General features: G+C 44.9%; 1 protein-coding gene across 3 annotated transcripts in view; it reads right to left on the bottom strand.

The window, feature by feature from the left end:
• fbln1 (fibulin 1) overlaps positions 1 to 22207 on the bottom strand; it is a 53747-nt gene that overhangs the window by 15926 nt on the left and 15614 nt on the right. The window contains exons 11-16 of one of the 3 annotated variants that reach the window (XM_020456696.2): positions 21967 to 22092; positions 18882 to 19001; positions 18599 to 18730; positions 18203 to 18326; positions 8225 to 8370; positions 7387 to 7524 (exon numbers count right to left, since the gene is read on the bottom strand). In XM_020456696.2, coding sequence (XP_020312285.1) covers positions 7387 to 7524; positions 8225 to 8370; positions 18203 to 18326; positions 18599 to 18730; positions 18882 to 19001; positions 21967 to 22092 — 786 coding nt within the window. Of the gene's footprint in view, positions 1 to 7386; positions 7525 to 8224; positions 8371 to 11026; positions 11795 to 18202; positions 18327 to 18598; positions 18731 to 18881; positions 19002 to 21966; positions 22093 to 22207 lie in introns of those variants that run through there. The other 2 variants (XM_020456697.2, XM_020456698.2) reach the window with 2 other exon arrangements.

Here is a 22207-nt window from a genome sequence, read left to right as displayed (position 1 = left end):
TATACATGTAGATTATATTTATTTCAAACACTATATTGAAAAATTTGCCAAATCTGAAATGTTATATTTTCAATATTCATGTTATATTTTTCAATATCCATAAATGTACGTAAGAAATGTGTGGTTGAAATCAAAAATAATACTCATATTACAAATCAAATCAAGTTTTATTTGTCACATACACATGGTTAGCAGATGTTAATGCGAGTGTAGCGAAATGCTTGTGCTTCTAGTTCCGACAATGCAGTAATAACGAACAAGTAATCTAACTAACAATTCCAAAAAAACTACTGTCTTATACACAGTGTAAGGGGATAAAGAATATGTACATAAGGATATATGAATGAGTGATGGTACAGAGCAGCATAGGCAAGATACAGTAGATGATATCGAGTACAGTATATACATATGAGATGAGTATGTAAACCAAGTGGCGTAGTTAAAGTGGCTAGTGATACATGTATTACATAAGGATGCAGTCGATGATATAGAGTACAGTATCTACGTATGCATATGAGATGAATAATGTAGGGTAAGTAACATTATATAAGGTAGCATTGTTTAAAGTGGCTAGTGATATATTTACATCATTTCCCATCAATTCCCATGATTAAAGTGGCTGGAGTAGAGTCAGTGTCATTGACAGTGTGTTGGCAGTAGCCACTCAATGTTAGTGGTGGCTGTTTAACAGTCTGATGGCCTTGAGATAGAAGCTGTTTTTCAGTCTCTCGGTCCCAGCTTTGATGCACCTGTACTGACCTCGCCTTCTGGATGACAGCGGGGTGAACAGGCAGTGGCTCGGGTGGTTGATGTCCTTGATGATCTTTATGGCCTTCCTGTAGCATCGGGTGGTGTAGGTGTCCTGGAGGGCAGGTAGTTTGCCCCCGGTGATGCGTTGTGCAGACCTCACTACCCTCTGGAGAGCCTTACGGTTGAGGGCGGTGCAGTTGCCATACCAGGCGGTGATACAGCCCGCCAGGATGCTCTCGATTGTGCATCTGTAGAAGTTTGTGAGTGCTTTTGGTGACAAGCCAAATTTCTTCAGCCTCCTGAGGTTGAAGAGGCGCTGCTGCGCCTTCCTCACGATGCTGACTGTGTGAGTGGACCAATTCAGTTTGTCTGTGATGTGTATGCCGAGGAACTTAAAACTTGCTACCCTCTCCACTACTGTTCCATCGATGTGGATGGGGGGGTGTTCCCTCTGCTGTTTCCTGAAGTCCACAATCATCTCCTTAGTTTTGTTGACGTTGAGTGTGAGGTTATTTTCCTGACACCACACTCCGAGGGCCCTCACCTCCTCCCTGTAGGCCGTCTCGTCGTTATTGGTAATCAAGCCTACCACTGTTGTGTCGTCCGCAAACTTGATGATTGAGTTGGAGGCGTGCATGGCCACGCAGTCGTGGGTGAACAGGGAGTACAGGAGAGGGCTCAGAACGCACCCTTGTGGGGCCCCAGTGTTGAGGATCAGCGGGGAAGAGATGTTGTTGCCTACCCTCACCACCTGGGGGCGGCCCGTCAGGAAGTCCAGTACCCAGTTGCACAGGGCGGGGTCGAGACCCAGGGCCTCGAGCTTGATGACGAGCTTGGAGGGTACTATGGTGTTGAATGCCGAGCTGTAGTCAATGAACAGCATTCTCACATAGGTATTCCTCTTGTCCAGATGGGTTAGGGCAGTGTGCAGTGTGGTTGAGATTGCATCGTCTGTGGACCTATTTGGGCGGTAAGCAAATTGGAGTGGGTCAAGGGTGTCTGGTAGGGTGGAGGTGATATGGTCCTTGACTAGTCTCTCAAAGCACTTCATGATGACGGATGTGAGTGCTACGGGGCGGTAGTCGTTTAGCTCAGTTACCTTAGCTTTCTTGGGAACAGGAACAATGGTGGCCCTCTTGAAGCATGTGGGAACAGCAGACTGGTATAGGGATTGATTGAATATGTCCGTAAACACACCGGCCAGCTGGTCTGCGCATGCTCTGAGGGCGCGGCTGGGGATGCCGTCTGGGCCTGCAGCCTTGCGAGGGTTAACACGTCTAAATGTCTTACTCACTTCGGCTGCAGTGAAGGAGAGGCCGCATGTTTTCGTTGCAGGCCGTGTCGGTGGCACTGTATTGTCCTCAAAGCGGGCAAAAAAGTTATTTAGTCTGCCTGGGAGCAAGACATCCTGGTCCGTGACTGGGCTGGGTTTCTTCCTGTAGTCCGTGATTGACTGTAGACCCTGCCACATGCCTCTTGTGTCTGAGCCGTTGAATTGAGATTCTACTTTGTCTCTGTACTGGTGCTTAGCTTGTTTGATAGCCTTGCGGAGGGAATAGCTGCACTGTTTGTATTCAGTCATGTCACCAGACACTTTGCCCTGATTAAAAGCAGTGGTTCGCGCTTTCAGTTTCACACGAATGCTGCCATCAATCCACGGTTTCTGGTTAGGGAATGTTTTAATCGTCGCTATGGGAACGACATCTTCAACGCACGTTCTAATGAACTCGCACACCGAATCAGCGTATTCGTCAATGTTGTTATCTGACGCAATACGAAACATCTCCCAGTCCACGTGATGGAAGCAGTCTTGGAGTGTGGAGTCAGCTTGGTCGGACCAGCATTGGACAGACCTCAGCGTGGGAGCTTCTTGTTTTAGTTTCTGTCTGTAGGCAGGGATCAACAAAATGGAGTCGTGGTCAGCTTTTCCGAAAGGGGGGCGGGGCAGGGCCTTATATGCGTCGCGGAAGTTAGAGTAACAATGATCCAGGGTCTTTCCACCCCTGGTTGCGCAATCGATATGCTGATAAAATTTAGGGAGTCTTGTTTTCAGATTAGCCTTGTTAAAATCCCCAGCTACAATGAATGCAGCCTCCGGATAAATCGTTTCCAGTTTGCAGAGAGTTAAATAAAGTTTGTTCAGAGCCATCGATGTGTCTGCTTGGGGGGGGATATATACGGCTGTGATTATAATCGAAGAGAATTCTCTTGGTAGATAATGCGGTCTACATTTGATTGTGAGGAATTCTAAATCAGGTGAACAGAAGGATTTGAGTTCCTGTATGTTTCTTTCATCACACCATGTCACGTTGGCCATAAGGCATACGCCCCCGCCCCTCTTCTTACCAGAAAGATGTTCGTTTCTGTCGGCGTGATTGCGTGGAGAAACCCGCTGGCTGCACCGCTTCGGATTGCGTCTCTCCAGTTAGCCATGTTTCCGTGAAGCAGAGAACGTTACAGTCTCTGATGTCCCTCTGGAATGCTACCCTTGCTCGGATTTCATCAACCTTGTTGTCAAGAGACTGGACATTGGCAAGAAGAATGCTAGGGAGTGGTGCACGATGTGCCCGTCTCCGGAGTCTGACCAGAAGACCGCTTCGTTTCCCTCTTTTTCTGAGTCGTTTTTTTGGGTCGCTGCATGTAATCCACTCCGTTACACTGGTTGTAAGGCTGAACACAGGATCCGCATCGCGAAAAACATATTCTTGGTCGTACTGATGGTGAGTTGACGCTGATCTTATATTCAGGAGTTCTTCTCGGCTGTATGTAATGAAACCTAAGATGACCTGGGGTACTAGTGTAAGAAATAACACGTAAAAAAAACAAAAAACTGCATAGTTTCCTAGGAACGCGAAGCGAGGCGGCCATCTCTGTCGCCGCCTGAAGCGCTAGCAAGCGCTAGCAAGCGCTAAAGTGTCATATGACACCAACAGCTTTGTGCACCTACCGATGAAACATTATGGAGTTTTAAAGCAGGCCTTGGGTAAGGCCAAAATGTCACAAATATTCAAACTTCAATGAACTATTTCTCAATTATGCTTTAAGATACAAATGTCAAATCAATTTGAACAATCCTTCCTCCAAAGGACTTTGTGAAAATTCAGAAAATCATGGTCTTTTTTTTGTTCTAGTTTCGTGAGGAATCACCCTAGTGCACTATACAGTATAATGTGCCATTTCAGACACATTCCTAGACTTAAGCCTCAAGCCCCACTCTTCCACAGTAACACTCTGCTAATATTTTATACACCACGGCCAAATTACACCAGCTACTGTGGAAGACTCCATTGACACAGACACAGACAGGTTACTTACTCCATGGTTCCCTTCACAGCCCGCCATCTCCATGACAATAACATCAAAAAATAGGCATTCCAAATTGTTTGGGAAGAATTGAACCACAAGCATTTTTCTACCTGCTCTCTACAATGGTTGGAATCAAGCTGTGGCTTCTGGGCCCTCTGGTCAGTCCAGGGAAGCTTTATATGGACCATTGTTGGTGGTTTTGACTTACTGTCGGATGATACTAGCGTCACCAAAGGATGAGGTTGAGGAACTACCCTGCGATGGTTGGCTCACTTCCCCACTCATGGTGGCCAGAAGGAAAGCTTCGAACCCTTCTGTGGAGAATCTGGAGATGCTTCTCCCACCCTCTTTCTTCTCTAATATAGATCACATGTTGCTACTCCAGCTCAGCCCCATCCCTATTCTCATCTTCATTCCCACCCTCAGTACCAGCCCCAGCCAAGCCATGGCTACCTTTGCCTGCTAACATGAGCATGACGTGAGCTCAGTACATCCACACCATGTGTTCACTGGGAGTGGTGTTAAAACAATATTAGTCCCACTGGGAAAGCATGGCCTGGGAGAGGAAGTCAAACAGGGGGAACCACCAACACCACTGGCGAGACCACCATCAATCTGTAGCACACCACACATGCACACATATACACACATCACTACCATCACAACAAGCTGCAGCAGAGGAAAGCCCCTGATTCTGGACCACCACCTGCTCCCTGTGCTGCAGACCACAGAACCACAAAACCCTTGTTTTTAAATGGAGTAGCTCTGCAGTCCACCTGCTGGCTTCCAGAATCAATCATCCTATCCTGTCCCTTCAAACAGACGTTGTCCTCAATCTGACCAAATCAGAAGTGCACGTGTGATAGTGCAAGATCGTCTCAGTAATGCATACCTCTTCCTTCACCGTTTGTCTTTCCGAATATGCGTCATCTGATGTGCCAGTGATGATGTCCCAGTCATGACACACCATCAAGCTGGATCTACTTTATCTCTACCTGTAGTGCCGTAAGACACCATGTACTGCCACAGTGTCCGTTGTGCGGTAGTGGCAGTATGTGGTGCTGGGCTAGGCCCTGGGCTCCAGGACATTGGATTCGGTGAGTGTTTTATTGGTTGTGATCATGTTTTCTCGAGCGTTGGGGGGGGGGTTGTTGTGTTAGCACAGATGCGGCTGGCTGTCAAGGCTGTCACCCAGACGTGACAGAGCTGGGAAAACCTCTCCTATGACACTGATGGATGACTACAGAAGAGTGGTGCGGCTCTCTCGCAGAGTGTGGCTCGTTGTATAGCCAGTGTGAGAGTGGGTGAGACTGTGCGTCACTGTGTGAAACAGAGCCCCAACTCAGAATCATTTTCCCAAAGTAGCAGTATACCAAACTTAAACGGTTTACGCTGGTCAAAGTGGTCAGTCTATTAAAAGCGGTATTGGTGAATACAAAGGAGGACTTTCCTCTCACTCACAAAGTAGATTTATACGCAACTCGTACGGATAGTTTACACGTCAGCTAGCTACAGAGCTAAGCCACAGTCAGTAGCAGTCACTGACCGAAGCCTTTGTCAGCAGAGCACGTCAACATGGCCGACTAAGGCTAACACATGAGAACTGCATCCAATAAGCATCCTAGGGTTTGGGAGAGAAGTGGCTCCTCACAAACAGGGCAGCGAGGCCTTTCATGTGGTAGTCAGTTAAAGAACTCTAATGTTCCACGAGACACTGAGGGCTAGTGGGGGAAATGGAACAATACATTTAACCACATGAATCACAAGGGCCTAAGATTACTTCTGCACACATTGGGCACGCACGCACGCACATACACACACACACATTCATTCTCACATACGCAAGTCACACACATTCTCTCGCATACATGCACCCGGTTTAACTTCTGAGGAGTGGTGAAGTAAGTACCAAATACCAAAGGATAGTTCATTTATACCCCCAAAAGCAATGACACGATAACCACTGAACTCAACAGATAGTATCTGTACTCTATTGCGTGGTTGTTAGAGTTATGTTTGTGTATGCTTGTGTGTGGGCACCTGTGTGTCTGTGTGACTATACACATATGTATGTGTGCAATGTGAGACCTTGCGTGCGCCCATAGCCTATGAGCTGATGACTGCTTGGCACACTCTCTCCATTTTTTCCCTGCTCAGTTCTGGGAAGAGACAGATGTATGTAGTGACAGGCCATGCCTTCATCCATCAGCACAGTGTGCATCTCTCACTCTCTATCCCACTGTCCCCATCCCGCCATCCTCCCATCGCAGAGCCAAAACATCCAAGAGGGCCAAACTATGTGTCACCGGTACACCCCCGTCCTCTTGGGGCCAGGCTTCGGTTTATCTCCCCCAGAGACCGTGAGCAGCGCTGGATCTTCACCAGACCAGTGGAGGCCACAGTAGAGGGATGGGCTCCTAAACAACAGAGGCTCCACATGCAGTCACACCCATTAGGGCTCCTCTCCTCTCTGTTGTACATGAACAGACTTAGATCTGAGCCTTGATTGCCGCTAGTGTCCATGACTGTCTCAAGGCCTGTATAAGGACTGATATTAGTCATAGACATGTACACACGCATATGGAAAGATATTATGCATATCCAGACTGCTTGATATGCAAAAGTATAAGGCCATCTCTGTACATCGTAGCCACAATAATCTGTCAGGGAGAAGAAGGGCTTTGTTGCTTTAGAGGAGTGAAAAAAACATGGCGGTCAATAAGTTCATTAAATGGTGCTTTCCCACAAGTGTGGGACAAACTGTCGCCAAATGTTTGGTGGATAAAGAAGAGAAAGCCGTCCTTCATTGGTCTCCGAGGACAACCCAAAGGACAGCTCTCTAGAGGGAGACATAAAGGGCTACAGAAGACGCTGACAGCTCCCAAATGCCACCAGAGTGCAAATGTTATTAGAAGTGCGTGTCAGATGTACTTATGTCACAGGAGCATCCTTATGACGGAGAATTTCATGCTTTTCAATCCAAGGCTTCTCTTTCTTCTCCTCCCCACTCTGCTCTCACATGGAGACACATGCATTTGGTTAATAATAAAAAAATAAGAAAAAAGCCTTTTCGTAATGCGAAATTAGGTCAGAAAACCACTATTTTTTTGGGTCTCAGAGCAAATTAAATATCCATCCGTCCAGGCCTCGGGACTAGGGAGAACCCATAGTGGTCTCCTGCTATTGTTATTTGTCTCTAGTCATTTGAGGAGTTACTTATAGCTTAATAACCAAGTCAAGCGACGTATGGCCTAGCTAGCTGCATCCCTTCACTCCACTCACCCACGATTTGTTCCTAGCCACCTTCCCTCCTCCTTTCTTTCCACTCACCCACAATCATGCCATGCTCCTGTCGCTTGACGATGTCGAAGGAGTTCTGGACGTTTCCCTCCAGAATGTCGAAGACAATGTCAGAGCTGAGTTGGGGGGAGGAGTGCGCCGGCGACATGGTTCTCAGGAAAACGATCTCTGTTGGAAGAAGATAACAATTAGAGACAAAAGAGCTTTACAGAGCTTTAAACCCTCATAATCAGGCTGGGATTGAAACAGCCAGGCTCGTGCCAACTTCTCCTCGGGGGAAGACAATTAAATGGGAGGCGGCTGAGCTCTGGGTTTATTGTGTGCAGAGGGGGTTATGACGGGGCAAATGGGTGTTCAGTGCTGTTGTTCAGTTGGAGGCCTGCAATTCCTAAACACCCAGATGAGGAGCTCATGAGAAACAACAAGGATTTAACTTCCCATGAAGTTGAGGATGAGTGTGTCTGAAACATGCACCACATGTAGGACCAAGTTTGTCTCGGTTTGTCTGTGTGTGATTACAGTGGTCAGTCAGTCAGATCCATCCTAAGTGACACTTAGTCATTGGTTTTTGGGCTAGCGGCTAGCCAATACTTGATAGTGTTACCAGTACATTAACCTCATCCCCAGGCTTTGGATGAACACAGCTCAAATATATACTGAGTTTGGGAGGACATGTCTGGTGGACGACATTACAAGTACACTGTCAACAACACTCTTAAGCATTGGCTGATTTGGGGCAAGAGGTAACATAAAAAGGACTACACATGCAATAATTTTTTTATATAAAATGCAGTGGAAAAAAAACACTGGGACTGAAAACAAGAAAGTTAGCTGTAATCCAAATAAGTGTCTGAGATTGCGCCCCTACCTTCTGGCTTGGTGAACTCCCTGAAGGTGGGCAGGGAGATGACGGTGTGGGAGATGGAGTGTACGGGGTCCAGGACACAGCCGATGTCGTTGGGCTGGCATGACTTCACACAGCGGATGGTGTCTGAACGCTCAACCCTCGCCCTGCTAAGAGAAGAAAAACATGCACACACAGCCTCTGACCTTTAGGGGTGAGACTATAAATAGCCTTTAGGCACCAACCGCCTTCAGTTCCTCCCCTGGTGGTCACAATGACAGGGCATCCTCTTCAAAGGGTGAAGTACAACCGCACAATCAAGAACTCAGCAGGGCCTGTGAAAAGACCGCTACACAAACACGATCTGTCCGACGACAGCGGGGGATGCTGGGTATAACGTTCGACATTAAAAAAATTATAAAAATGGTACTGAATGTGGCTAGCAAGAATAATAAAACAATGACGGCCAAAGATCACATAGCAGGAAGATTGTGCCTGCTGGAGGCTTTGGTAGACGTGGATGGTTCAGTTTCTGATATGGTTCAGTTTCTGATGCACCGGTTGTGGGGGGGGGTTTTCGGAGAGAAGAGGAGTGAAATATGAAATACTAAGAGGAGATGGGAGAATGATGCACGACCTGCTCGCGGGAAAATATTTTGGATTTGTTGAGCGTGTGTCCCCGGCTTCGTATCTGATAATCTCCTGAGGAGAATTTATGGGACGAGGGGGGTTCTAAAAGTCTCCTAAATTGTGAAGAACATGACTAGACAACTCCCAAGTGCTCCAAGCTGCTCTCATCCCATTATTTAAGACGGTTTATTTCACAGTCTAATCAGTGGCAGCTCAAGGGGAGACCCCGCTGAAACAAACGCCACCCACCAGCATACCTACAACTACAGGGCCGCTACGCTGCCAGGAACCTGTACTGGAATCTGAGAGGAACTGCTTCTTCACCACCAAGCACCAGGGACAGAGCCCCGTCTTTAAATCATCAAGGCCCTGGGGATGACGAGAGAGGTCCTGGTTACAAAACATATCAAAACAAATTCTACAACTCAACGTCAGCTGTTATCTCCTCAGATTGGTGGAGTGTAAGGATGTATCATGCTCTTCCCAATGAACTCAGCTTCTCCATGAACCTAGTCCAAACAGACAAAATACCCTATATGCCGCTTAAATAGTCTTGTGTGGATGGGCTTCAAACAGAAATTTATGCAATGTGCGTCACCCTGTAAGTAGCTGGCCAGTGCCTACATGATTTGGCTCTGGTTTCCAAGAGTAACATGTATAGATCCAGTCAACGTCCACCACTGCTCCAGTATAATATATAATGTAGCTACATAGTGGTTCATTATCTCTCCTCGTGGGACCTATAGGCAGCAGCTCAACCCCAGGCCAGAAACTGGCTCGGGTTGCACGGCTCCTTACATGGAGAGAGGGGAGAAGCCCCTGACAAAAAGTAAAGCCGCCACTGGGTAGGGGCTTGTAATTAGCAATTAGCGGCTGGGTCCAAGTTTTGCTTTGGTCCAGGCCAAAGCCACAAAATGTTCTCCAAGTTTATAATACTTCGGCCTGCAGCAGCGAGAGGAGAGAGCAGACCCTGGAGGACAGGGTGAATGCTCTGCTCCGCTGGGCCACAGAGTAAATTGACGAGATTATAATGACCCAGGGTGAACTGCCCCTCGCCCAGAGCGGGGTACATCAAAGACAAGACAGCAAGTGGAGAAGAGTGCTAATTATGGCCTCTCTGTGTGTGTGTGTGTGTGTGTGTGTGTGTGTGTGTGTGTGTGTGTGTGTGTGTGTGTGTGTGTGTGTGTGTGTGTGTGTGTGTGTGTGTGTGTGTGTGCCACAGGAAGGCCCTTGTGTCCCAGTCCTCTCATCTCTCTCTCCAGCTCACGTGGCCCGGAGAGACCCAGCCCTACAGAAAAAAAACCAATACATCAAGACCAGAAAGGAAAACAGACTGTTGGATGGGATGGAAGTCCTCTGGTCAAGCGCTGCAAAGTTTTCTGGGTAATTATTATTTATAGTCTGCTCATTGATAACGCCCCAACACAAATACAGCAGGGCATCATTCATTCTCCGAGCGGTGATGTTGCTCCGCCACAAATTGTTCAGACCACCGGCCAGAACCCAGATCCCCATAACTCAGTGTCAGAGTAGAGAGGAAAACCTAGTGTTCTGTAGCTGTGTCCCGACCGCCATGTTTTTTTTATTTTAAGGATATCCCCAATAGAGAGGTGCATCCTTACTGCTCTGACAGGTCAGGAGGAACCTGGTACCCACACATGAATTTACAGTTATTTTAAGCCACAGCCCAGGCAGGCTCTGACTAGTGGCCTAACGGCACGTCAGGCTATTTATACTGTGTCCTAGACCTATTTCCTTGTCTTCCATGACTGCATCCCATCACCTGTCACTTGCCCTGCCTTGTATTTGATTCACTGTGTGCTTGGTTTTCTACACGCAGTATACAGTAGAATCTGTCTGTGCATTTCACATTATTCCTAAAATATCAATAGGCTGGTGCAGGATGTGAGACCGGTTTAGAAGTATGTACATCCAACAATTAACTGCTTCCACCAAATCAACCATGACTTGACAGTGCTAATACGCCATATAAAACATTGATAATCACCTACGGGAATATCACAGTTCTATTAAACAGATGTGCCACTGAAAATACGTTTTTACAAATCACATACTCTTGCCCCATACATTAACTGCATACTTAGGTTACAGGTCATAGTGCCCCCAGCTATGTAATTCTCCTATTCAAAATGAGATATCTGATGCTGTCCACAAAATATACTGTATGTTAGAAAGTAGATCCGGATTGAACGTCTGATTCAATTTATTCAACAAATCAACACTAAGATATTAGGACTACACCATGTAAATGATCATTCACAATACTGTACAGTAATCAATAGGCATCCCCAGGCAACTACCTCAATACCCTGCCCTAGAGTGCCACCTAGTGGCCATTCAAACGCCATACCTCCAACAGAGGACATTACATTTGGCCTGTCTTGCTGGGGAATACATGGAATAAGCTACAGTAATCACAAAAACAAAACAGGAACAAAAACAATGAGACAAATGACAGCTATGCGGCTTTAGGTCTATGTCAGCTGTGTTAGTGTTTGCTTATCGTGGCAGTGTTTGCTCTTTTTTTGCTGTTGTCATTACAGACTATTTTTGTTGCTATGCTACTACTCTCTACTCTGGAACGGCATTATAGGGTGCTCCTGGACAACAAACACAAGGACTTTGGCTAGGTAGGTGCTGGTGGTGCCGTAACGCAGCAGTCTCATCTCCAGAGACAGCTCAAAGTCCTGTGGCTCAGTGATGGGCTGCACCACAGCCATCACGCCACCAGAGGGTACTCTCTGAGCGCTGAAGAAGCTGCCCTCGTTGCCGCCGACGATGGCAATCTGGACGTGGTCTCCGGGCACGGTGTTGGATGGGCCCATGCGAAAGACGTTAGTTGGCACAGGGATGTTGGTGGGAAAGGTGAGGTGGTAGTAGGTTATTCTCAGAGGCGAGGCCAGGCACTCGCCAGTCTGATTGCAAAGCAAGCGTTCACAACGACTGTAAGGAAGGACAAGTGCCAGGGACAGAACAAGACAAGACAAAGACGGACAGATAGAACAAACAGAGAAACAGAGAAAATAGAGAGGTATAAGTTTGATTTGCCGTGCATGGCATGCAGCTAGCTGGGTGGGGCTAGGTTGGTAGAGACAAAGTCACACCAGAATCAGCAGCCTCATGTGTTTCTGTGGAACGGCAAGTGTCACTCTGCCCCCTGTAGGGTCATGCAAGAACATATCAAAGCAAAGTAATTACATTTCGTCACTCAACTGCCTGCATTAACACGGAATATAACAGAACATGCTTTAACTGAATCCTAACTGATTCCATACAGAGGTAGGAGTTGGAGATGGGGTTTAGGTTGTGTATACACTATAGAGCAGTGGCCATAAAATAACTGGTGCCTGATCCACACTATACCGACCCGACCATGCCGTGCTGGCTCTGATATTTTTATTTTCACATTATCCTTTCCATCCACACCCTGGATGTGTAACCAGGCCAGCCCAGTAATGCTTGACTCGGCTCAGTAGAGTGAAAAGGCTTATGTTCTCTTGACCAACAAGGAGTTCCCTGAAATCATGAGAATATAACTGAGAACTTCTTACCTGACAAGCTTGTGACGTTGGCCATACTAACATACTGCATACTTCAACTGCATACGACACAGTAAATCAAGTAAAGTTGAAATGACAAAGTAAAAACATTTAGAGTTAAATTTACTCTACTGGATTTAACCCTGAACAGAGTGATATGCTCCCGGGAGTTAGTGTTGATAACTGGAGTTAATTGGGACTGAGTACTTTGAACTCCATTAACAGTAACCAGAGACAGGGAGTTAAAACTAGTGATGCAGAACAAAGCTTCTTGAAGCATTGAGGTTTTCCAGACAATTCTGTCGAAAATAGGTTGTTTACTCAAGGCATTGATCAACACAGTGTACACTAGCGGCACCTGCTAGTCAAAATAATTTAGAGCAGCCAAATTATTATAAATGACGTCCCACACACTATAGTGCATACACAGCATAACCTTTTTGTCTTCTACCAAACCAATCAGGTGGTTAAACTAGTGATGTTACATTTAATACCAGAGCTCCGAGGCATGTGTCAAAATCGCAGTGTACTTCGAAGCAGTGTGCCGATGCCTGTATCACATTACCAGAAGCACGTGATCAATGACGTCCGGAACGTCGTTTTGTCGGACAACCACCTGATTGGTTTGGTAGAAGACAAAAAGGTTATGCTGTGTATGCACTACAGTGTGTGGGACGTCATCTATAATCACTTGGCTGCTCTAAATTATTTTGACCAGCAGGTGCCACTAGTGATCAATAATAAACCTATTTGACACAATTGGCTGGAAAACCTCAATACTTCAGAAAGCTTTGTTTCCCCATCACCTGATAAAACTATGGAGTTATCCACAAATCTGGGAGTTATTGTCATATTTCTCAGCATGCTCTGTTGCAGGTACATTTTTTGAATTGTTTGTTTCAATATCTGTGTTTTCACCATAATTATTTCTGATCCACACAATGTTATATGTAACATACATTTTCCTAAACTAATCTAATCTGTAAGTGGTTGGATTTATTGCAACTCTTACTGAGAAGGCTTCTCCAGTTTACTTTATGTAGGTAGTCTCTAACAGTGCTCTTCTCCCTGCTCTGACATGCATTCTGAATGCAAGCCAAATCAAATCAAATGTTATTTGTCACATGCGCCGAATACAACAGGTAGTAAAACGCTGTTTTTTTTTGTTAAAAAAAATAAGAAGTTGTGGGTGATGTAAAATTGCTGGACAATCCTCACTTTAAAATCTATACCAACAAAGATTGGATGTCACATTGCAAGCTACCTTTATATGACACATTAATATCACACCCTGAAATGTGCCCATGTAAACCTCCAAATAGTTTTGAGTTTGACGACACAGGAGTTGAATTAACTCTAAATAATGAACTCTAGAATAACGAACACCCCTGCAGAGAGTTATAAAAGTAACTGATTTATTTTCAATTAATACTGTACAAAGTGAAACGCAATGGCGTAGAGTTAAATATCAACGTTAACTTCAGCATATACAACTGTGAACAAATAACTGTTGCCAGGGTACATTTGACTCTTTTAGACTGGTACCAAATGTTATATGTTTATATGTGGCAGAGTAAAATGTTCTTCAATTACAGTTAACTTTACTCTGTCATTTAAACTGTGTATGTACTCATCGTAACATACTATTTAGCACATACCGTTTAGTAAAAAGTATGCAGTATGACACGGCCGCAAAACAGTAGTAGCTCCTGACTGGCTGAGCAGGTGGAGCGGGGCCGAGTGTGGGTGGATTTTTCCAAATTCAACAGACGTGCATCGCATTAACCAGCCTGATAATAACCAGCCTGATAATAGCTAAATTCCAATTAGATTAATTTCTCTAAGCTCTGAATAGATTAAGAATGGCTTTACAGGCCTATTCAGGTTGGTTATAGGCAGACTATCATATTCGACCTATACCGTAGCCCATGTAGCCCATCTAAAAAGGACTAAAGACAGAAACCGATAATTTGGTTTCATGTCAACATATTTATTAGTGAAACCAAAGTGCTGTAACACATATAAAGGAAATGAAACAGCCTAGAACACACCCTAAAACGTTTCATATGCTCAAATCAAAAGGCTATTGGACCGAAAAACGTGGACAGTCAGTCGGGTGCATTGCAAATTCAGAACAGCTGGACAGCAACATAATAAACTGAAGCACTGATCATTGGGAACGAGATCTGAATGACTGCTAAAGGCTTGAATAATTAAATAGGTAGCCTACAAAAACAAAAAACAATCCAGACATTCAAATCAAAAGGCCTGATTAACATGACATCAGTACCGCAGCCACATCCCGAGTCCCCGGTGCAGACACATTCAGAAATAAAATAAAATGCAATTGTATTGGTCACATGCGTCAAATACAACAGGTAGAACGCTTACTTTTACAAGCCCTTAACCAACAATGCAGTTCAAGAAATAGAGTTTCACTAAATAAAATTAAAACTAAAAAATTACAATAAAATTACAATAACGAGGCTATAAACAGGGGGTGCCGGTACCGAGTCAATGTGCGGGGGTACAGCAGTGTAAAAACAAAGGGAGGGGGGTGTCAATATGTAAATAGTCCTGGTGGCCATTTGATTAATTGTTCAGCAGTAATATGGCTTGGGGGTACAAGCTGTTAAGGGGCCCTTTGTACCTAGACTTGGCGCTCTGGTACCGCTTGCCTTGCGGTAGCAGAGAGAACAGTCTATAACTTGGGTGGCTGGAGTCTTTGACATTATTTTGGGCCCTTTGACACCGCCTAATATATAGGTCCAGGATGGCAGGAAGCTTGGACCCAGTGATGTACTGGGCCGTACGCACTACGCTCTGTAGCGCAGTACGGTCGGATGTCGAGCAGTTACCATACCAGGCGGTGATGCAACCTGTCAGGATGCTCTCGATGGTGCAGCTGTAGAACTTTTTGAGGATCTGGGGACCCATGCAAAATCTTTTCAGACACCGGTGTGCCCTCTTCACAACTGTCTTGGTGTGTTTGGACCATGATAGTTTGTTGGTGATGTGGACACTAAGGAACTTGAAACTCTCGACCCGCTCCATTACAGCCCCGTCGATGTTAATGGGGACCTGTTCGGCCCTCCATTTCCTGTAATCCACGATCAACTCCTTTGTCTTGCTCACATTCAGGGAGAGGTTGTTGTCCTGGTACCACACTGCCAGTTCTCTGACCTTCTCCCTATAGGCTGTCTCATCGTTGTCGGTGATCAGGCCTACCACTGTTGTGTTGTCAGCAAACTTAATGATTGTGTTGGAGTCGTGCTTGGCCACACAGTTGTGGATGAACAGGGAGTACAGGAGGGGCCCCAGTGTTGAGGATCAGCGTGGCAGATGTGTTGTTGCCTACCCTTACCACCTGGAGGCGGCCCGTCAAGAAGTACAGGATCGAGTTGCAGAGTGAGGTGTTTAGTACCAGGGTCCTTAGCTTAGTGAGGAGCTTTGTGGGCACATGGTGTTGAACGCTGAGCTGTATTCAATGAACAGCATTCTCACATAGGTGTTCCTTTTGTCCATCTGTGGATCTATTGGGGTGGTATTCGAATTGGAGTCGGGAAGATGGTCTTGATGTGAGCCATGACCAGCCTTTTAAAGCACTTCAAGGCTACTGACATAAGTGGTAGCGGTAGTAATTTAGTCAGGTTACCTTCACCTTCTTAGGCACAGGGACTATGGTGGTCTGCTTGAAACATGTAAGTATTACAGACTCAGTAAGGAAAAGGTTGAAAATATCAGTGAAGACACTTGCCAGTTGGTCCGCGCATGCTCTGAGTACATGTCCTGGTAATCCGTCTGGCCCCGCAGCCTTGTGAATGTTGACCTGCTCACATCGGCTATGGAGAGCGTGATAACACAGTCATCAGGAACAGCTGGTGCTCTCATGTATGCTTCAGTGTTGCTTGCCTCGAAGTGAGAAAAAAATGCATTCAGCTCATCTGCTAGGCTTGCATCATTGTGCAATCAGCGGCTGGGTTTACCTTTGTAGTCGGTAATAGTTTCCAAGTCCTACCACATCCGATGAGCGTCAGAACCGGGGTAGTAGGATTCCATCTTAGTCCTGTATTGATGCTTTGCCTGTTTGATGGTTAGTCTGAGGGCATAGCGCAATTTATTCTAAGCGTCCGGATTAGTGTCCCGCTCCTTGAAAGCGGCAGTCCTAGCCTTTAGCTCAGCGCGGATGTTGCCTGTAATCTATGGCTTCTGGTTTGGATATGTACGTACGGTCACTGTGGGGACGACATCGTCGATGCACTTATTGATGAAGCCGGTGGCTGAGGTGGGATACTGCTCAATGCCAATGGATGAATCCCGGAACATAATCCAGTCTGTGCTAATCGAAACAGTCCTGTAGTGTAGCATCCGTGTCATCTGACCACTTCCGTATTGAGCGAGTCACTGGTACTTCCTGCTTTAGTTTTTGCTTGTAAGCAGGAATCAGGAGGTTAGAATTATGGTCAGATTTGACAAATTGAGGGCGAGGGAGAGCTTTGTATGCGTCTCTGTGTGTGTATTAAAGGTGGTCTAGAGTTTTTTTCCCTCTGGTTGCACATGTGACATGCTGGTTGAAGTTTGGTAAAACTGATTTAAGTTAGCCTGCATTAAAGTCCTTGGCCACTAGGAGCGCCACCTCTAGATGAGCATTTTCTTGTTTGCTTATGACCTTGTTGAGTGTGGTCTTAGTGCCAGCATCGGTTTGTGGTAACAAATAGATGGCTACGAATAATAGATGAATAATCGATGAATAATAGATGAAAACTCTCTTGGTAGATAGTGTAGTCTACAGCTCATCATGAGGTACTCTACTTCAGGTGAGGAATACCTTGAGGCTTCTTAAACATTAGACATCGCGCACCAGCTATTATTGACAGATAGGCACACACCCCACCCCTCGTCTAACCAGACGTAGCTGCTTTGTCCTCCCGATGCACGGAAAACCCAGCCAGCTCTATATTATCTGTGTCGTCGTTCAGCCACAACTCAGTGAAACATAAGATATTCCCATTTTTAATGTTCTGTTGGTAGGATAGTCTCGATCGTAGATCATCCAGTTTATTTTCCAGTGATTGCACGTTTGCCAATAGAACGGATGGTAGAAGTGGTTTACCCACTCGCCAACGAATTCTCACAAGGCACCCCGACCTCCACACTCTGTATTTCCGTCTTTTCTTCACGCGAATGACAAGGATTTGGGCCTGGTCTCAGGGAAGCGGTATATCCTTAGAGTCGGACTCATTAAAGAAGAAATCTTCATCCAGTTCGAGGTGAGTAATCGCTGTTCTGATATCTAGAAACTATGTTCGGTCATAAGAGATGGTAGCAGCAACACGTACAAAATAACTTACAAAGAATGCAAAAAAACTAACAAAATAGCACAGTTGGTTAGGAGCCCCTAAAAAGGCAGCCATCCACTGCAGAACTGCTGGACAGCAAAAGATGATTTCGTATTTAGTTTAAAAGCTCTGACGAAGGCCAAGAGAACAAAACAAATGTTCAATTAGGAAACATTGTGGAAAAGCATTGTGGAAAAGAGTGCATTGAATTTTACTAGACGAAGAGCCAAAATTAGTATAACATCCTGGCATTTAAACATACCAATTTTCGCACACTGAGAATGCATCATGCGCGATTGCTTTGTTTCCCGCTAATAGTTGATTTCGGTAGCACATCCCCATATCTAATTGATCAGCTGTTGTCAAAGTCAAAATGAGCCTACTATTTAGGACGCAAGTACAAGTATGTGAACTTAAAACAGATATATACCCCCATTATTTGAGAAAGAGACCTCAGGTAGGTAGGTACTCACATCTCCCCTGCTTGGCGGTAGTTGGGCGGACACTCGAATGACAGGCATCTGAATCCACCCTGCACATTGAAGCAGCTCTCTGTCACAGAGCATGTGTGTGTTCCTGTCACACATTCATCAACATCTGGACAGGAAGAGAAACAAATAAACTCAGAACCACAAAAATGGAAAATCCTTTATATCAAACATAAAACCCTGGGTTCAAACCTTGAATGTGTTAGACCGCTAATCTAAAGCCTAGGCATTAGCTCAGAGAGCTAGCATACATTTTCAGGTCTCAGGCGAGGTTACTCATGTACCCTGAATCATCACTGTTACAATATGCCTTCTGATCTGAAGTATGACCATGACCACATGCTGTGGACTCCTGCACCCCCCTGAGGAGTGAGGCCTTACCCTGGCAGCTGCGTCCATTGGGAGCCAGAGTGTAGCCGGTGGCGGGGCAGGTGCAGTAGAAACTCCCAGGGGTGTTGTTGCAGCGGTAGGAGCAGATGTGACCCCCGGTGGGCAGGGCACACTCATCAATGTCTGGAAAGGTCAGAGGTTAAAGATCAGAGGTCAAACATGGTGGATGTAAAGGGTACAGGAAGTAAAGATAAGAAATACCTCAGTTATGGGGCTCCTGATTGGGTTTGACAGTAGGCTATGGCTCATCGGATACCGTTTTAGCATCTCCTACCTTCACAGTTGATGCCATCTATGTCACTGAGCTGGTAGCCACGGCGACAGTAGCACTGGTAGGAGCCATACACGTTGGCACACTCTTGACTGCAGGGGCTGCTCTCACATTCATTTAGATCTACACCCAACAATATAACTCAGTTAGAGATAACACTAGTGACACAATGTATCTGATGATTTATGCATATGTACAGTCGCTAGTGAAAGTCTACACACACTCCTTACACAGACTTCACATTTGCTGCCTTAAAAGGGAATTAATTCGATTATTTTGCTACTGATCTACACAACCTACTCCAAAATAAAGAAATGACGATGTCTTAATTGCGTATGTCTTCACACCCCAGAGTTAATAGTTGGTGGAAGCATGTTTGGCAGCAATTATAGTGGTGAATAATTTTGAATACGATTGTACCAACTTTGCACAACTCTTAGCGCAACATGTACCAATTGTTTTTGTCAAAATTGCACAAGCTCAGTACATTTGTTTTGGGGTCATTGATGGACAGCAATATTCAAATCTTGTCTCAGATTTCCAAGCAAATATATGTCAGGGTTGAGACTGGACCACTCAGGAACACTCAACACCTCTTGGAAAGCCATTATGGTGTGCCTTTGGCATTCACTTTCTTGTAATTGTCCTGCTGAAAAATACAACTTTATCAAATGGTTCGGTTTTCAGAAGACTGAGATGGGTTTTCCTCTAACTTTATATCTGGGCTTTGCTCCTTTCATATTTATTTTGATCCTGACAAACTCAATAGTCCCTGCTGGTGACAAGCATACCCATAACAAAATGCTGCTACAGCAATACTTGAAAATACAGGGTTTCACTCTCTGTTTTGCTGTATTGGATTTGACCCAAGCCTGTAGTTTTTAATTTAGGCAAAAAAAGTGTATTTATTTGCTGTGTTGTCTTGCAGTATTACTAAACAGCCTTGTTGAAAACATCATTGAGGATTTGGTGTGGATTTTTTTAACACAGACTTAATTATTTTCACTTTGTCACACAGGCCAGTAATGTGGAGTGAATGCAATGTTGTTGATCTGTATCTTCAAGTATTGTGGCGGCAGCATTATTTATGGGTATGATCGTCACCGGCAGGGACTGGTGATTTTGTCAGTGTCACGACTTCCGCCGAGGTTGGCTCTCCTGCCCGTTCAGGCGGTGCTCGGCGGTCGTCGTCACCGTCCTACTAGCCACTACCGATCCCTTTTCGTGTATCTGTTGGTTTTGTCTGATTGGTTTCACCTGTGTGTTGTTTAGTTAATTAGTGTCTGTATATAATGTAGGTTGTCCCACCCTTGTTTTGTGCGGGATTGTTTATTTTTGTCATTCATTTTCGTCTGTCGGTGTTATCGTGTTTCTTATTCTCCGGTTAGTCTGTTATCCTGTGTTGGATAATTTCACCCTGTGTGTGTTTGGGTTGACCGTGTTTGTTTTGTTCACCGGAGAATAAACTTTATATCGCATTCTGCTCTCTGCTCCTGATTCCACCCACCTTGATTAGACGTGACAGTCAGGATCAAAATAAATATGAACGAAGCAAAGGCCAGATAAAAACCCTGACTCAGTCTTCTGAATACATAACCCTGGGATAGAGTTATATTTTTTACACAAATGTTAATTCCAAAGACACACCATAATGGATTTCCAATAGGTGTTGAGTGTTCCTGAGTGGTCCAGTCTTAGTCCAGACTTAAATCTGCTTGAAAATGAGAGACGAGGTTTGAATATTGTTGTTCATCAATTACTCCCAACAAAATGTATTGTGCCCCCCCAAAAAATGGATATACGTTGCCCTAAAAGTTGTGCAAAGTTAGTAGAGTCTTATTCAAAATGATTCACAACTGTAATGGGTGCCAAAGGTGTTTCCACAGATTATTAACTCTGGGGTGTGAAGATGTATGCAATCAAGACATCTTTGTGTTGTATTTGTTATTCATTAGGAAAATGTTCAGAAAAAGTTCTTGCACTTCGAAAATGTGAAGTATGTTGTGTACACCGATAGAAAATGTGAAGTATGTTGTGTACACCGATAGAAAATGTGAAGTATGTTGTGTACATCGATAGAAAATGTGAAGTATGTTGTGTACACCGATAGAAAATGTGAAGTATGTCGTGTACACCGATAGAAAATGTGAAGTATGTCGTGTACACCGATAGAAAATTTATACATTTTGGAATTATATTTTAAGACAGCAAAATGTGAAAACTGTGCAAAGTGAGTGTGAACTTTCTCTAGGCCCGCATTGATCGTGTCCCCGCTTCTAAATATCTGGATGAGTTAGTTAAGAAGTTAAGAAATAAAATGGTATTTATTTCTAGGAATATGGCATTTCTTTTTGTTAAATAACAGAAAACAAATCATTCAGTTGACAGTATAGATTATGGTGATATCGGCTATATGAACGCAGCTGCCACTGTATTGAAGACATTGGACGTAGTTTATCATGGCGCACTATGCTTTATTAAGGGCGACAAGTTCAGTACACCTCACTGCCTTCGGTCTCAGAAAGTAGGCTGGCCCTCAGAGGTCTCGTAGATCGATGCATTGCACTATTTCTGTTTATACAGCCCTCTTACACAAACTTCCGCCATAACTTACTTCATTGTTAACCTACAGACGTACGAGCTACCAGACCCGGTCTCAGGGATGGCTACCTTTGGAGATCCCTTCCATTTCCACTAAATTATGTAAATCTGCTTTTAGTTTTTTCGCACCTTACTTGTGGAATAATCTCAAAACTCTCTAAAATGTGATGTTTTAGTGCCTCCAGATTTCCATATCTATACAGTTCCTGTACAATAACGGGGTATACGGTATTACCAGCAGTGCACACAGGAGGTGCTATTTCCTTCCAAGTGTTAAAATAAATGCTGACAAATGCTAACAAAGTGTTTTGTATCTCTGCTCTGCTTTTCTACTGTATTGATGTGTATATCTTCTTCTTTTTAAAGATACTGCACATGATCTTGAGAAAAAGACATGACCACAAACTTCAGGAAGGCAAAACAAGAGATGGCCAATGAGAGAAGCCCAGATTTGAACACCTCTGTTATCTTTCGAAGGTTGCCTTACCGTCACAGTTCCTGCCGTCACTGGCCAGCTTGAAGCCTTGGGTGCAGCTGCACTTATAGGACCCCAGGACATTCTCACACTTGTGGGCACAGAGGCGCCCAGGGTAGTGCCTGCACTCGTTGATATCTAAGACACAGAAGAAAACGAAACTAACTTGAACATCTACAGTTTGAGCAAGCACAGATGACTGTATCCAGTATCCTGGTCCTATATGACACATCTACAGACCCAAGCACAGAGG

The sequence above is a fragment of the Oncorhynchus kisutch genome, linkage group LG22, assembly GCF_002021735.2.
Source record: "Oncorhynchus kisutch isolate 150728-3 linkage group LG22, Okis_V2, whole genome shotgun sequence".
Taxonomy (NCBI): domain Eukaryota; kingdom Metazoa; phylum Chordata; class Actinopteri; order Salmoniformes; family Salmonidae; genus Oncorhynchus; species Oncorhynchus kisutch.
Note: the sequence above shows the minus strand (reverse complement) of the source record. Positions and strands in the feature narration are given on the sequence as shown.